Source organism: Delphinus delphis, chromosome 9 (genome assembly GCF_949987515.2).
Source record: "Delphinus delphis chromosome 9, mDelDel1.2, whole genome shotgun sequence".
Classification (NCBI taxonomy): domain Eukaryota; kingdom Metazoa; phylum Chordata; class Mammalia; order Artiodactyla; family Delphinidae; genus Delphinus; species Delphinus delphis.
In genome coordinates this window covers 11,073,722-11,090,516 of record NC_082691.1, presented here as the reverse complement: position 1 = coordinate 11,090,516, position 16,795 = coordinate 11,073,722, and the positions used below count along the sequence as shown (strand labels likewise).

At 59.6% G+C, this 16,795-nt stretch overlaps 1 protein-coding gene across 6 annotated transcripts in view; it reads right to left on the bottom strand.

Moving 5' to 3' along the window:
* The window catches only part of CAMK2B (calcium/calmodulin dependent protein kinase II beta), a 94,822-nt gene that overhangs the window by 41,725 nt on the left and 36,302 nt on the right, over positions 1-16,795 (bottom strand). For all 6 annotated transcript variants that reach the window (XR_009520584.1, XM_060020183.1, XM_060020181.1 and 3 more), the window contains exon 3: positions 1,039-1,098. Coding sequence is in view for 5 of the 6 variants with exons in the window: in XM_060020183.1 (XP_059876166.1) it covers positions 1,039-1,098 (60 nt within the window). In the remaining variant the exon portion in view is untranslated. The remainder of the gene's footprint in view (positions 1-1,038; positions 1,099-16,795) is intronic.

Genomic DNA, 16,795 nt, shown 5'->3' with positions numbered 1-16,795 from the left:
CAGCTCCCACAACCAGCTCCGAGGACCCCAAGCCCCACTGCGGCCCTCCTGGCCCCGCGGCCGAGGCCCTGCCCTGGGAGTGGCACAGACATGACTGCTGAGCACAGCCTGGCGTCCCTTTTAGACAGAGTCCTGGGCGCCATCCCAGCACAACTGAGTCAGCGCACGGGCAAGAGTGCCCAGGAATCCTCCCTGATGAGCTCCCTGGGTGCCTCTGAGAACGTGGGCCCGCCCTCCCCCCGTGCCACCCGGCTGCTTCCCGGTGTGGTCAAGGGCTGGGTCCTGGGTTCCTCAGGAGTCCCTAAAGGGACCAGAGGTGCAGAAGGACAGGCAGCTGTGCCGCGCGGACAGGGGCCGCTCACGGCTGAGGCGGGCAGGCGGAGGCTGACAGGCCCCGGGAGATCTGCACCAGCTTCCGGGGTCTGGGGTCCCAGCAGCTCCTACGCTTGTGTCTGGACTGAGTCCCTACTCAGTCTGGGGTTTCAGAAGGAAGGGGCCTACCGTGGGCAGGGCACCCACACTCCCTGAGGCCAAGACCTGGGCTCCTGGGGCTCCACGTGCCCCCAAGGGGCAGCTGATCCCCGCCCCAGATGGCAGTTCCAGGGGCCCCGGGCTGGGGGGACGGCAGAGGTTCTCCAGAATCAGACCTCAGACCTCAGGCCTCAGGCCTCAGGCCTCAGACCTCAGGCTGGGGCTGTGCCTCATGTGGTCTTCGGTTTCCAAACTTTTTTCTCTGTATCAGGTCGTCTTGTGGCTTTTCTGAAGCCATGGAACGTGAGGCCCCTGTGTGTTTTCACCAGAATCATGGATCAGACTTACAGAGTGGTGGGCAGGGACCCGTCCAGGAGGAGTCCAGCCTTGACCTCCCCCAGAGGGTTGCCCCAAAGTTCCTGCAGGAATCCCTCCGGGTCAGGAGGAGATGTTTCCAGGGGCCTGAGGGTGGGATACTTCAATGGAGAAGGAAAGGGACGGACGCCTTTGGGGTCCTCCTGCTGGCTGTATGGGAGAGCTGGGACCCCTACCCCGAGGGCTACTCACCGATGTTGGAATGCTTCAGAAGACGGCAGATTCGAGCCTCTCTCTCCAGCTTCTGGTGATCTGGGGACAAAAAGGGACACGGTATCACCTTGTGGCCCTGCAGCCAGTGACACCCTGTGCCCCTCGACTGCATGCTGGACAGACTGCCAACCACGAGACTCACGGCCAGGAGGACCTAGCCACCACCTCCCTCAGTGCCCACCCGGGTGACCGCTGCCTGCCCAGGGGACACGTCACGTTGTGCCCCCCACCCCCATCCCGATCCCTGGCTGGCAGTGTTGAGCTGGAAGAGGCTGCCCAGTGCCTGGGGTGAGAGGCCCATGGGAGATGGGAGCGGTGCTCACTCGGGGCCAAAAGTTTCCCCAGGTGATTCAGGAAGAGAAAATGCCATCTCTCAGCAACAGAACGGACAGCACCAATTCAATCTTCACTAATTTGTCCTAATTCCAGACTCTGCAGAGCTTTCTGCTGAGGCCTAATTTGCTCTTCAGAAGCGGCTGAGGGGCTGGCAGAGCAGGGCTGTCGGCCCGCTGGGGGCGTCCAACCAGCGCTGCGGGTCAGCATGGGCCTGGGCCGGCCTCTGGCTGGACATCTGGGCAAAGGATGCTCGACCTGACCCCCACCCCTACGCACAAACCTACAAAACACAGGCCTGAATTTTGACGGGCCCTGGTGTTCATTGCAACGTCAGCAGGAAGGAGAGTCAAAGCCTCAGAGAGAAGTCACCCCGGGTAAGACTGTTGCTGGTCCCTTCCCCCCTCCAGCCCTGTGTCCCTGCACCCATCCCCAAGAGGCACAGGACCTCAGTTCCAGAGGCCACCCCCCCACAAGGACCAAGCAACTTATCAGCCAGAAATTTTATCTTTCAAACAGAGGTGCCAGGAGGATTTTAAAAGCTGATGGAGATTGTCACAGTAAAAAACTAAAAAAAACACATTTCCACTGAGAGGAGAAGGCAGAAATAAATCACACAACAGAATATACCCATCAACGTGTGCACATCACCCCAACCTCCCAACGTGAGGCCAAGTGGAAAAAGCCACTCACGGAGGAGGACCCAAACCGCGCGTCGTTCACATGGAGGCCGACACGCACGGCACCGGGCACACGGGTGGCCGGACAGTGAAGAAAGGTGGGGATTCAGGATGGCAGCTGCTCCAGGGCGGAAAGTGACTGGGGAGGGGGTGCTCGGGGCCTGGGACCCCCCCACCCCGCCACTGCTTGCACTGAGCCCTTCACTACAGGGGCCTGGGGAGGACATTAATACACCAGACAAGACCACAGGACCGCCTGATTCACCAGGGAACGCCTGACAGCCCTCACTAGCGGGACACAATGTGCTAATTACAGAATGTCCTCAGAAGCAGTAAAGCCACTCGGCAGGGCTCCTCAGACCTGCCAGCCCATCCCTGCCTCTGCCTGGGGGGAAAGGACCCAGCCACCAACAGGTCCTCCTGCAGGAAGGGAGCCCGCTGGCTAGTGTGTGGTCAGCTCTCCCTGGGCCATGTGACAGAGGCTGGGAGAATCAGGACAGTCCTGAACACGGACATACCTGGAAACACACATGTGCCTCTCCTGAACGGGAAAGTCATGCCTGCAGACAGGAATCTCTCTGGGAACACCTGGGGCATCCAGCTGGCTCTCCCTCCTCTCAGGATGAGCACTCAAGCCTCCCGGAGATGGTAACACCTCCCTGAGCTGCCCATCCGGCTCCCATCTGTCTTGCCAGGCCCCTTGGCCCTGGGAGGGCTCTGGCAGAACCGCAGGGCAGGGGCCGGGCGTTCGGGACAGACCCTCGCACCCTCCCTTGCTCCCTCCCTCACACCTTCACCTCCACATCCAACGCAGCAAGCACTCTTGTGGCCCATCCTGCGGGGGGCGGGGGGGTGGGAGGGTGGGCGGGGCAGCTACAGCATCAGCAGGCGAGATGCAGCCCAAGAGTCACCATTAGGAGGGATAAGTGGAAAGTGGCCGCAAAAGAACACAAGCGGGGTGGCTTTCACTTTTCCATCTGTATGAAGCTCCAAAACAGGCAACAGTCAGCATAACCAGGTGGGGGGCGGATGGCTTTCCACAGATGTGAGGCCCACTCTAGAGAAGAGCAGGGGAATGGTTCTCGCAACATCCAGGACCACTGCTCGCCCGCAGGGTGGAATTACAAGGGCTGGATGTGCACGGTTGTGGGTTTGTGGGTTGCTTTGTTCTTTCACAGTGTTTCTTTTTACACTTATCATTCTGAACATTTTTCAAACTTAAAGTTGCAAGAATAGTACAAAGTACTATTGGACCGCACTTCTGTATCTCTGTCCTTCCTATACATACACTTAGCTCCTCTGAAGCATGTGAAAGTAAGCCCCGCATTCGGTGTCCTTCTACCAGGTAACACTCGGTGTGTTTCATAAGAACAAGGACGGTCTCTTACATAATCTCAGGGCAGTTACCCCACTCACTAAATCCAGTGCAGATACGATACTCAATCTAACCCACAGTCTACGTTCCAATTTTGTTCCTGTCCCCATAATGTCACAGCAGATTCCTCCTGATGCGGACGGCACCTGAGCAGCTTACCCTCATGCAGATGGGGCCAGAGGAAGGCTGAGGTCAGAGAGAGACAGGAGGCTATGAGGCGGTGGGAGCAGGGGTAGTTTTCTGTGGAAAAACTGCCTGACTGCAGTCATAGATAAAAAGCGGGAGAAAAATCCATGTGGGACTCCATCTTTGGAAAGCAGATAACAAACAACTATATGTTTTTACTGAATCTTGTCACCAAGGTCAGAGAGCCTCATCCAAAAAATCCGGACCTACTCCGAGGCATGTTCGGGGGGATAAATTATTTGTTTGGGGTCGAGAAGAGACACCATTACTCAGCCATAAAAAGAAACGAAATTGAACTATTTGTAGTGAGGTGGATGGACCTAGAGTCTGTCATACAGAGTGAAGTAAGTCAGAAAGAGAAAAATAAATACCGTAAGCTAACACATATATATATTTTAGTATAACACATACTAAAAAAAAAAAAGTTTCCGATGAACCTAGGGGCAGGACAGGAATAAAGATGCAGATGTAGAGAATGGACTTGAGGACACGGGGAGGGGGAAGGAGAAGCTGGGACAAAGTGAGAGAGTGGCACGGACATATACACACTACCAAATGTGAAATAGCTAGCTAGTGGGAAGCTGCCGCACGGCACAGGGAGATCAGCTCTGTGCTTTGTGACCACCTAGAGGGGTAGGATAGGGAGGGGATATGGGGATATATGTATACGTATAGCTGATTCGCTTTGTTATAAAGCAGAAACTAACACACCATTGTAAAGCAATTCTACTCCAATAAAGATGTTAAAAAAAAAAAAAAAAGAAGAGACACCAGGCTGCCCAGCCCAGGTGCTGGTGTCCACCCCACGGCCACGCAGGTCACTGACACTCCCGGCTGTCCCCTTTCCATATTGGGCCCAGCAGCACTCAGCCAGAGAGCAGCTCTGAAACTCTGCATCACAACACGTGGTCCGAGCTGGTAGGAGTCCAAGTGTGTACATCACATCAAGATAGTAATTGCTTCACTCTGGGTGGCAGAATTACGGGTAATTTTTATTCTTTATATTTTTTCCCCAACTTGGACAACAATCTTGTGTTACTTTTATCATAGGGAAAAATATTGGGTTTTTTTAGAAGTTTGATCCTGTCTCCAGGGAGCACAAAGCCACTAGTTAAATATGATGAGGGTGTGCCATAAAACCCACTATGGTAACATTTGCCCTGGAATTAAAAATCTAAGCTGATATTCCATGATCTCAGATGGGAACCAGAAGCCACAAGAAGGGGCTGGAGGAGGAGGCTGTCCCTCTCCGGCCCAGGAGGCCCATCACGGGCCCAACAAGTGGCCATGTGAGGAAGAATCCAGCATCCTAACTCTGCCTGCATCCTATGATTTTCTTTCTACAAAGTTGAGGCATCATTTCTGAATGTCCAAATGAACATCGTAAAACCCACCATAGACATGGTGGGTTTAATTTAACCCAGTCTGGTTGGCAGGAAGTGTGTCTTGGCTCTAAACCACCAGTGGGAACCTGGGAGGACACCTCCACCCCACCGCCGTCCCCCAGCGGACAGCAGGACGTGGGACCGGCCAGCAACCCCGGGCAAGCCCTGTGACCTCTCAGAACTGCCGCACCTACTCATCCCTGCCAGCCTCCCTCCTTTCCGGGGCCCTGGCCCCAGGGACCTGCCTGGACTCAGAAGACCACGGCAGTGACCACCAAGCAGGCCCGTGGAGAGAAGGCAGTCAAAAGGCTGCCCATCCCACCCAGGACCCATCAGCACCCCGGGTACCCCAGCCCAGTACCCCCTCCTGAGGGAGGTCCCAAGAGTCCTCCTGCGCAGCCAGACCCTGCCCTGCCCACCGCAGTGATGGGCAGGCAGCGGGTGACCCCAGGAGGGGTCAACCAGGCACCTGCCAGAGCTGTGGAGGCCACGGTGCCAAGAGGCTCGAAAGGGCCCTCCCAGGGCTGTGGCCTGGTGCCCTGAGGGTCCGGGTGCCCGGAGCTGCCCTGAGGCCCAGGCACCTGTTGCTCGTGGCCCTGCTACCACGTCGGCTGGCGTTTTGTTACGGAACATTGGGACGTGTCTCGGAACGTGAGCCACACCTGTGCAGTTTTGAACGCAAGGACGAGTGAGCCCCGAGAACCCACCCACCCCACTGACACCCCCGTGCATCCTGTCCCCAGAGGGCGTTGGGCCCCCTTTCCAGGGTCGGTCCCTGCATCACCCCTCACGTGCCCTGTCTCTGGGGTCTGAGGGCGACCTCTGAAATAGGACATGGAAAAATGGGGAGCCAGGGAATGAGGGCACAAGCTAAGCTCCCCGCCAGCCTCCAGAACCCCACCCTGTCAAGGCGAGACCTCTCCGCCCTCCTCCCCGCCACAGACCCAAGGCCAGCACTGACTGTGTCCCGGGGACCCATGGGACACTGGTCCTGGGTCCCAAGGAGCAGGTGCAGCAGTGTTGTGATCCCTGAGGACAGCGGAGTCGGGGTGCGGGGGCTGGTGCTGCCTGAAGGAGACTCAAGGGTGGGGCGCCGGAGTGGGGCTTTGGAGGAGCGTGCCATTCATGCGGGCACAGACTCGGTTCTCACACCCCCTCTGATGTGAAGCTCTAGGGAACCCCTGAGTTCAGCCATCTCTTAAATGCTCGGGTGCCTGACAGATCCACACCCCACATGGAGACCAGCCTAAATGCCTGTGGGCCTGTAGCCAAAAAGCGACCGTCTTGCGTCTGGGGCAACCTGACGTGCACGCGACACTTACACTTGCTCCCGCGAGGGGGCCGGCAGAGGCAGAAACAAGCTACTTATTTCTCCTAGCAGAGAAACACCCCATCGATAAAACACGGCATTCACTTATACTCTATAAAAGCGCTTATCAAACAAAACAAAAAGCACTTTACTCAAAGACACCAGCGACACTGGACCTGCCATCACCAGCTGTCACCCGCCTGAGCTCCTGTCGCAGCCCCTGAGGCTCCAGACCCTCAGCTCTGTGGCCCGTGCCCCAGCAACGCGGGACCTGGAAGCTTCTGGGTGATTCTGCCTTGATCTCTGTGCAGGCCCACCCTGCACTCTGGGGGTCCCCGAGGTGTGGCGCCGGGTGACCCGGGAAAGGAGGTGGCCCCGTGCAGCCCTGCACGCCTCACGCTGGGTGCACACCCCACACAGGATGGCAGCTCCCAGACCCCAGGAGCCCCCAGGAGGCGGGGAGGGGCCCGCTTGGGGTTGTCACTGTGCCCTGGCTGGCACCCACCGCTGCGAAGGGGATGGGTCAGGGGACCCCAAGGGACAGGAAGAGACAGGCGCTGCCACACGTGACCACAGGGGGGCGCTGTCCACCCACTCTAAGCGTTAACTTTGACTTCAATAACTCCCCGTGGAATGGCAGAGAGACTCAAACCGGTTCTTCCCCGCCACAAACTAACTCATCAACAGGGCGAGTCCTCCCAGGCAGGGACCCCCAGGTGGGGGCAGCCGGAGCTGAGTCAAGAATGAAGAGGTAGCAGCTGAGGGCAGGGCGGGAGATGCCACCCTTGGAGGTGGGAGAGGATGTCCGTGGGCCCTGCTGCACCCTGCAGGGTGGGGCGCACCGCAGGGTCGAGAAACAGGCACCCAGAGGAGCTCAGAGCCCCCGAGGCTGGTGGCCTCCCTCACAGCCCCCCAGTGACGGCCGCCTTCCCAGCCGCCACCTGCTCCCTGGCTGTGGGTGACTCACAGCAGAGCGGGGCGGTTGGAGGGTGAGAGGAGTCAGGAGAAGGGCAACGGAGGGACGTGGGTGGGTGCCTGGCCCCTCGCCAGCTGCCACGAGCGGCAGCAGTGCCGTCACCGGCAGAAGGACACCCGCGAGGCGCCGGGCACGGGCAGAGGAAGGACGGGGCGGTGGGGGGAAGACAGGAGGCCCAGCCGTGAGGAGGGGCTGCCACGCTCTCCCCGGGGCTCGGCCTAGGACAAGTGCGGCCACGTCCCGGGAAGTCAGGAGTAAGGACAGGTCAGGCTGGACCGAACATGAAACCCCGCGTGGAAAGCCCACACCACCTGGCACGTGGAGGGGTTCAGGAATGCTCTCTCCTCCCCGATGCCTACTGGACCCCCCTAGGCCCTGGGGCCGGGCGGGCTGTTCACTGGGGACACCCCACCTGCACAAGGGTCTCTGCGGGCTTCTGCATTTCCCCCCCCTGCCCACCCTGGCTGGAGGATGACCTGGCCAGGGAGAGCTGGGGACGAGGGGATGGCAGAGGGCTCTGCTGGGGTCCTGGCCTGGGACATGGGAGGCTGGGACACGTCAGGGAACCGGCTGGAGATCGTGGGCCACCGTGGCTGCTGCCCAGGACACTCCGCCAAACTCAGCAGCTCCTGGACACCAGTCAGCAGGGATCTGAGCTTCAGGTTGGGGTCAGGCCCCCGCCCCGGGTTCACCATCCACTTCTGCACTGAAGCATAGACGCCCACCCCTTGTGGCCAAGGCCCCAGGGGAGAAGGATGCCCACGGCGAAGGGGTGGACAGGCTGCGGGCTGTGGGAGTGTGCGTGTGGCCAGGCCCCAGAGGGTGACATGTCTACAGAATCACCTTCCTGAACACGCAGCATGGGGGTGCGGGTGTGGCTGGAGGACGGCAGCTGCGGGGAGTCCAGGCAGCAGCCCCTGCCCTTGGCTGCCTCGCCTGTCCTCACCCGGGTGGGTGTGACCAAAGGCCAGGCATCCTGCGCCAGCCAGAGACAGTGCCTCCCCTCCCCGGGGGGGGAGGTCAGATGCCCACGTTGCCTACCTCAGGAGGTCCGAGGACAGCCGTAGCCTGCAGGGCTAGGGGCAGCTCCCACGTCCCATCCTGGCTGTCCAGCTGTTGGCTCCACAGGGTCGGGGGCTGCCCAGGCTCCTGTTCCTTCCAGGCTAACCCAGCAGTGAACCCAAACAAACGTCGTCAAGCTGGGGTGTGGCAGGCTCGCCTATGGGCCGGGCTCGGGTGGCCACTGGGACACGGGACACAGGGCCCTGAACGGGACCAAGTCTTGTTCTCTGAGTCTGTTTCCCATGTGTGAAAAGGGTTGGGGGGTGTTCCCAGGGATAGGTCATGGAAGAGAGGAAACCCCAGCTGCTGGCCCCTCCCCGCTGCCTGCCCACAGAGCTGGGCACCTGGCCTGTCATCCTCGCTGCTGTTCTCGCTTCCCTCCTCCAGCCTCCGTCCAACACGACACTCAGGACCCCAGCAGTTGTCTCCTCTCCAGGGGCTTCTATTCTTCCAAAGGGAGGTGGGGGTCCGCGGCTGCATTGGACAAGGGCAAGGACCCATTGTCCCCAGGTGACCCGCGTCACTGGGCCCCGGGATGCGTCATCCGGGGTTCCCTCCTCTCCTTCCCACCCGTCTCCACCACCTACGCCATCGGATGGCACAGAGAGCTTTCTAGACTCTTCAGACGCTCACGGATATCCACATCCCACTTCATGCGGGCTCACGGTAATCACTGCCCAGCATCAACTCCTTCACTCAACGTGTCCCAAAGCTGTCAGGCTCCAGGGGAACAGAGCGCGGGAACACGGGCCGGAAGCTCTTGTGGTTCCAAGCTGCTGAGTCAGACTCTGATAGGACATCCTGGACATTCACAGCAGCCAGCGGGGTCCACAGCAGCGCCCACGGCACCCTCCAGCCTGTGCACCTCGCCCTCCCACCTACAGTCCTGCCCTCAGGGTCCCAGGAAGGGGATAAGCAGGCCCGGGGGTGGGTGGACCAGGGCAGACAGAGGCCAGTTCAAGTGTAAGCACCGGCACCTGCTGACCCTGGAGGCTCCCGCCTCAGCTTCAGCCCCTTTCTGGGTGCAGCAGGGACAGACTGCAGGAGAAGACAAGGCTTTCGGGAAGGACGTCCCCAAGCCAGGGCCTCGGGGGCTCTCGCCTCCTGACAGGGCTCGGGGGCTGGCACATGTGGGAGCGACCCCAGGGGCAGCGCAGGGTCCTGCAGCGGGGTCTGACCATCCGGTCACCGTCAAGGGGTACAAGCTGGTTCCGGAGCTGGAAGAAGGTCACAGGGGAGCGTTGCCCCGGGACCCTGGTCGCTCCTCTGCTCCAGAGCACGAGAGCGTCTGCGGGTGGCCTCGGATTAGCCTCTGCTGTCTGCTCTTCGGCTCTCCAGGGCTCCCCGCGACATAGGGCTGTTATTAACATCACCTCCAACTTTCAGTTGTAGGATGCGGCACAGGAAGGCTGTGGGGTGGGGCATCGGAGCTGGGCCACCAGCCAGGGGGGCTGGCGTGGAGACCTCAGCCATCCTATGGTCTTTCTCCTGGGGCTTCTCAAGCCTTCAACGGGCTAACATGCTTGACCCCAGCCTCCTCACCCAGGGAGCATCTAGGGCCCTGGGGGCATCCCATCCTGCTCTGCATCCAGCACTGGGGTCCCCAGGAAGGCCTAGTCACGCTTCAGGCCCTGGCGGGCACTGGCAAAGCCATGATTATGAAAAGAGCAGCTCCCATAGTTTCCTGTGTGTGTTTTCTTTTTAAAAGGCAGCACGCAACCAGCCATGATGACACCAGCGTCACCTGGCAGCCACACAGCCCAGGGAGGGCACCTGTGTGGGTCCTGCAGCTGCCACTGCCTCGTTGGGACAAAGAAAGGGCCCTCGAGGGGCAAGGACAAGCTGCCAGGTGTATGGGAGCTGGGCCAGCGACCTGCCGCTCCCCACACCGCAGCGCTGAGGCCTCTGAGCTGTTAGCTGGCCACGTGGTCCCCAGAGCCCTCCCTCTGCGGTCCCCGTGGCCCTTCAGCTGCTCCTCCATGGGAACAGATTCGCCCTCTTCAGGCTCAGAGCCGTCATCACCCAACACGGGGCACAGCTCAGCTCTGAAACAGACGTGGCATTTCATGATGTAAGGCCTGGCACTGAGGCCCCGTGTGATGTGCTGCCCTGATGTCTGGTGAAACCGGGAGGGCCCGAATGGCCTAGCTGTAGGCTTCCCCAGCCCGCTCACCCAGCCAAGCGGCCCTCCTCCCAGGCAGACCAGGAGCAGAGCAGACCCATCCCCAACTGGTGGCCTCGGTCCCCTGCCAGCAAGGAATTATTCAAACAAGCAACCACATTCCCCTGGGGCAGCCAGGGGCACCCCACTCTCTGGTCACCTGCTCATTCTGCCCCAAGTGCACCCGAAGTGGCCTGCGTGACGTGCAGTGTCCTCCCCGGGCTCTGAGCCTGTGTGACACAGACTGCTGTCCATCTCAGCTGTCTGGGGTCCCCATCCTGTGTTTGGTCATGCCCACGACCCTAGGGCGGGCTCCCACGCTGACTAATAGGCAAAAAGGAGGTGATGTGAATAAAAATGACTACCTCTCGAGTCCTCAGTTTTGTCAACTGTAAAATGGGACAGTAGCACCCTCCAGTACAGTAGGGCATGGTGACAGCAGGAGCCCACCAGTGGCCTCCTCCTTTCCTGCTTCCTTCCCCAGCCCCAGTGCAGTACGTCCTATGCCGGGGCTGGGGTCTCATCACAGCCCACCCCAAGATAGCACCCGTGACACTGCCACAGCACGGCGTGCTTTCCAGGCTAGGGCATGGCCCCCAGAGGGTGCAGGGCTTATTCTGTCAGGGTCCTACTCAGACTCAGCAAGGCCTCTGGGACGCCTCCCTCCCACCAGCCTCCTCCTTCCATCTGTAGTTACTGGTGGCCCAGACCACCACCTCCCAACAGACCCCCTCCTCCAGCTCAGTTCTTGAGTTGGAAGCGCTCTGCTCCCCCTACCCCTTCATCATGTTCATTAGGGACTTACTGTGCGCAAAGCACAGCCTTGGGCTCAGGGAGGGAGACCAAGAGGCCCCTGCGCCCCGCCCCCCCCCGCCCCCGGAGCTGGGAGACAGGCTGTGCGGAGACAGAGAGCCAGCCTGCTGGGAGCCGGGGGCTGCCGTGCTGACCAAGACGGCGGGTCCTCAAGCCTGTGGCTGCCCCTCTGACCCTACGCTCACCTCCAGGGGGGCCCTTGGTGCATGTGGGGTGCACAGGGCTGCCGGTAAGGACCCCCCCAGATTTGGGGAATGACAGGAATGGCTGATAAAACAACCCCACAGGGGCCCAGGAGTTCGTGGAGATTTCCTCCCAGTAACCCTGAACCAGTCCCCCTTTTAGGCGCTGCCACCTCCCCACCCTCTCTTGACCCTCTACAGCTCAATGGGGTGGGCACCGCTGTGGCCTGAGTTCACAGAGCATCGCTATCAGGCCCCCCCAGCCCCTGGGACTCAGGGTTCACAGAGGCAGCCATGCCTCAGAAACAGACACACCCCAGAACCAGGGAACAGGGCCACGGAGCTGCCACATTCTCCTCCTCACAGGTGAGGCCACCAAGCACACGGAGGGGGTGTCCACCAGGACCCCTGCCCACACAGCCTGGCCTCCACCCCCCCTTTCTTCTCCTCTCCTGCCTTCACTCCAGTTTGGGGAAGTTCTGACTTAGCCTGTTTGAATAATGAATTAACGGCAAAGACCTCTTCTCTCAACAACTCTGTTTGGCATTGCCTGATAAAACACAAAATGACCAGTTAAATCTGAATTTCAGGTAAGCAACAAGTTTTTTTTCATATACATATGTCCCAAGTTCAGATAAATAATTTTCTAATACAAGTATGTCCCGTGCAGTTTGGGACGTATTTGTCTTCAAAGATTTTTCACAGCCTATCTGAAATTCAAATTACTTCTAAATCTGGCCACCGCAGCCGGTTCCCTCATTGCTCCCCCATCCTCTCCCTGGCATGGGACTGGGGGAGGGTCCCCCCCGCCCACAGGGGCCCCCAACTTTCCCTCTTCCTCCCTCCCCACCTGCAGATGGGCACCCCCAACTCCGCAAAAACCCAAGTCCTGGCAACAGAACCCGGGAGGGATGGGTCTGTCCAGTTAAAGACTGAGCCTGGGGCCAAGGAAGGGACCCTCCTACTCCACCCACCTTCCGGGTCCCTAGGAAGACCCCTCCCACTACCCAGGGTCCCCTGGAGCCCCGATTCGAGAGCAGGGTCGATCAAAAGCTGGCTGGGGGTTTGGGACATACTTATTCTAAAAAAATATTGTTTATCTGAAATTGGGACATTATACGGTGAGGCCCTGACTCCGCCCCTGGGACGCTAGGAGCTGCCAGGGAGGGGCAGGGGCGGGGCCGCGGAATAGGCGGGAGGGGTGCCCAGGCTGGGGAGGGGTGCCCGAGGGGGGAGGGGGGAGGGGAGGGGAGGGGAGGGGAGGGGAGCCCAGCGCCCGCGGCGCATGCTCAGCCGACCCTGCAATGCGGCGCCGCGTCCTCCGGTAACCCAGTTCCGCGGATTCCCCCGCGCCCGTTATCCTCTGACTCGGTCGTCTTCCCGTTTGTGGGTCGCGGGGGGCCGACAGCAAAGCGGCAGCGCCGGCTGCAGCAGGAAAGCCCCCGGTTCCTGCTGGGCGAAGGCTTCCGGGCAGGTTTGGCCGGGGTGCAGGCTCAGCCCCAGAGCCCCTAGGGGCCAGACAGCTCCGCCCTGTCACAGCTCCGGCAGGGGTGCCCCCCAAGGCAGAAGGGGCCACACAGGCCCTGCGGAGGGGGTGGCCCCAGGTGAAGGTAGCTGGGGGTAAACTGGGCATCAGCCTGGGGGCGGGAGGAGGCTCAGAAGTGAGCCCCAGATCTCAACGTCTGTGGCCTGTCTCACCTGTGCACTGAGTCCCTCACCTGTGCGGTGACTCCCTCACCCGGGCCGTGAGCCCCACCTATGCAATCAGCCTCCCACCTGTGAGGTCAGCACCACCTGTGAGGTCAGCTCCCCACCTGTGAGGTCAGCCCCCCACCTGTGAGGTCAGCCTCCCACCTTTGAGATCAGCCCCATGCCTGTGAGGTCAGCCCCCCACCTTTGAAATCAGACCCCCACCTGTGAGATCAGGCCCCTACCTGTGAGGTCAGCCTCCCACCTGTGAGGTCAGCCCCCCACCTTTGAAATCAGACTCCCACCTGTGAGATCAGGCCCCTACCTGTGAGGTCAGCCCCCCACCTGTGAGGTCAGCCTCCCACCTTTGAGATCAGCCCCCCACCTGTGAGATCAGCCCCATGCCTGTGAGGTCAGCCCCCCACCTTTGAAATCAGACCCCCACCTGTGAGATCAGGCCCCTACCTGTGAGGTCAGCCTCCCACCTGTGAGGTCAGCCCCCCACCTTTGAAATCAGTCCCCCACCCGTGAGGTCAGCCCCCCACCTGTGAGGTCAGCCCCACACCTGATCCACCCTGGGTCCTCCGCAGCTGGGTGAAATCTAGAGCCGCCCGTGTCCCAGGCTCTGCTCATTACGGCTGTGGGATCCTGAGCACGTCTCTGCTTCTGTGGGACTCAGTTTCCTCGTCTGTGGAATGGGGCGCCCACCACCGACCTCGTGAAAACTGCTGCTGAGGGTCAGGACACAATAAACGCCTAAGCCCTCGTTCCTGTGCAGGGTCCTTCCCCCGAGTTCAGCTGCAGGCCGGGGTCATTTCTGGGACACCTGCTCCCTGGACACTGGGGGCCAGTAAGTACTAATGGAGCTCAGTCCATGGTGCTCCCTCCAAAGGCCAACAGACCAGCCCCTTAGTGCTGGCAGTGAGCGAGGGGAGGGGGAGGGGGAGGGGACGCAGGAGCAACAGGAAACCTTTGTAAGCCTCATGGGCCCATGCTCTCCTTATCCCCCCACCCCGTCAATTAATTTTCCTCTGACTGCTTTTGTTAACAGTTTAATAATCTCCCATTATTCAGTACATTCACAGCCTCTGAATGCCTCACAGTCCTCTATTTAATTATTAAATTAAAAAAATCTAACTCCTCCTGCCTTGGGCCCAAGCTGGGTATAACCTGCAGTGTCCTCGTGGCCTCAAGGACTGCCAGCTACCGGGTGGGACAGTGTTTGTGTGTCCAGCACCAGCGTCGTCCTCCTGCTGCTCTCCTTATCCCTGGAAGCCTTGAAGGACTAAGCCTGTCTCCTCAGCCCAGGAGTGGACACCCTCCCTGCAGTGCTGAGTGAGCCCGCTCCACACTGCACTGAATATGAAGCCGGCACAAGTGGGGCCTCCCCTCTGGCCTCTGGGTCCAGTCTCCACTTCCCCACTCTCCCTCTTTCTAGGGCGCTTGCCTGGCGTCCTCCTCCCCACCCATGGGCCGCTCCCCTCCACTCGCGCCTTCCAGGACAACAGGTGGGGCAAGCATCTCTGAAATGGCCTTTGTGGGAAGGGGACCGGTCTGGCATCAGGACCCTCTGCTGGGAGCATGTTGGACCCTGCAGAACACAGGTGCAGGCTGCATGGTGGTCACCAGGATTCAGGGAGGAGCAGTGGGCTCCAGGCCTCCCCTCCCTGCTTCCCCACCACCCTCAGTCTTCACCATGGAACTTCTCCTGAACTTGGACCTCCCAAATGCTCAGGCGCTCAGGGACCAGGGGCCTCCCCTGCAAACCCCACCCTGCAGCAAACCCTCTTCTAGACCTCACTCCACCCAGTCCCTATCCCAACTTCACACCTGGGAGACTAACCTCACTCCAGCACAGACTACACATCTGCTCTTTCAAAATCCATTCACTCGGGCTTCCCTGGTGGCGCAGTGGTTTAGAGTCCGCCTGCCAATGCAGGGGATGTGGGTTCGTGCCCCGGTCCGGGAAGATCCCACATGCCACAGAGCGGCTGGGCCCGTGAGCCGTGGCCGCTGAGCCTGCACGTCCGGAGCCTGTGCTCCGCAACGGGAGAGGCCACAACAGTGAAAGGTCCGCATACCACAAAAAAAAAAAAAAAAAAAAAAAAAAATCCACTCACTCAAAACATTCATTCATTCATTCAAAAACATGGAGAGCTCAGCACCTGTCAGGGCCTGAGCAGGGTGTGGAAGACACAGTGGTGAATGAAACAGATGAGGTCCTGGCAGTCTCGTGGGAGAGACAGCCAAAAAATAAAAACAGGGTGCTTAGGTCCCAGATTCCCACTGGACGCTCAGGGGAAACCCCTCTGAGGAAGTGTCATCAACAGGAGTTAAGCAGATACAAAGTTTAGGAAAAGCATTTCCAGAGAGAAGGCAGGTGCAAAGGCCCTGGGGTGTACAGAACCAGAAAAGACCAAGTGCCTGAGCAGAGCTGCTGGGAGGTAAGGAGAAGACAGAGCCAAAGGCTGAGTGTCAGGCCAGGTGAGAACTTTGGGTTTTATGGAGCCAGCCCCCAAAGGCTGGTAAGGAGAGGGTGGGATGTTCCTACGTGTGTTTTCCCAGGCTCTGGGCCGGGAGCTGGGAAGGCCCAGAGACGAACCCACTGCATTTGCCCTCAAGGAGCAAGTGATCAATGAAGAAATGTCTAAGGTGACTGCTTCGGGACCTGGGGGGTTCCAAGCTGGATGTGAGGGCCCAGGGAGGCTTCCTGGAGGAGGAGTCCTGGAGCCTGCAGGCTGGGCAGGATAGTCTGGCAAGAAAGGGGGAAGAAGGCAGCAGGTGCCCTGGCAGCACCACACTCAGCCAGCTCCTTCCAAGCACCTTAGTCCTTCTCTCACCCTCACAATGCCCCTCTGAGGTAGATATCAGATTTATCCCAATTTTATGGCTGGGGAAACTAAGGTACAGGGTGGCTAAGTAACATGGCCAGGGTCATACAGTAAGGTGGTCAGGGCCGTGCGGCGACGAGACCAAACCCAGCAGCCTGGCTGCCCCATTGCTGGTCCACACTCAGCGTAAAGATGAGGGTCGGGGGCCCAAGACCCTCTCCCCTCACCCCTTCTGCTGCCCACTCAGCTCGGAAAGCCCCGAAAGGGGCTGGAGAGGGTCAGAAGATCCCTGGGTCCCTGCACAGGGAGGTGTCAGTTGTTTCTCGAATCCTTTTCCGTTACAGAAACATGCTGAACACTATGGGTGAAATGGTGGCCGGCCTGGGATCTGCTGCAAGATACATGGGCAGGGGTGGGAGATGGGGAGGGTTAGAGATGAAAACTAAATTGCCTGGGAGCTGGAAACTGTTGTGTCAAAGCTGGGGGCTCCTTCTATCATTTTTTCTATATTTGGGGATGTTTGAAATTTTCCATAATGACGAGGTAAACGGGGGGAACAAATGTCCAAGACCTCCACAGACCTGGGCAATGCAGGGGCCCAAGAGTAGAGGCAAAGCAGGGGGTGTCCTGGCTTCCCTGGCCCGGAAAGTGGTCCCGAGGGAAGGTGACAACAGACAAGGGCTGGCTGCTTCGATTCCAGACCAGTCCGGGCTGGCGGCGCTGCCTGCCACCATCCAACCCAGGCTACGCCCAG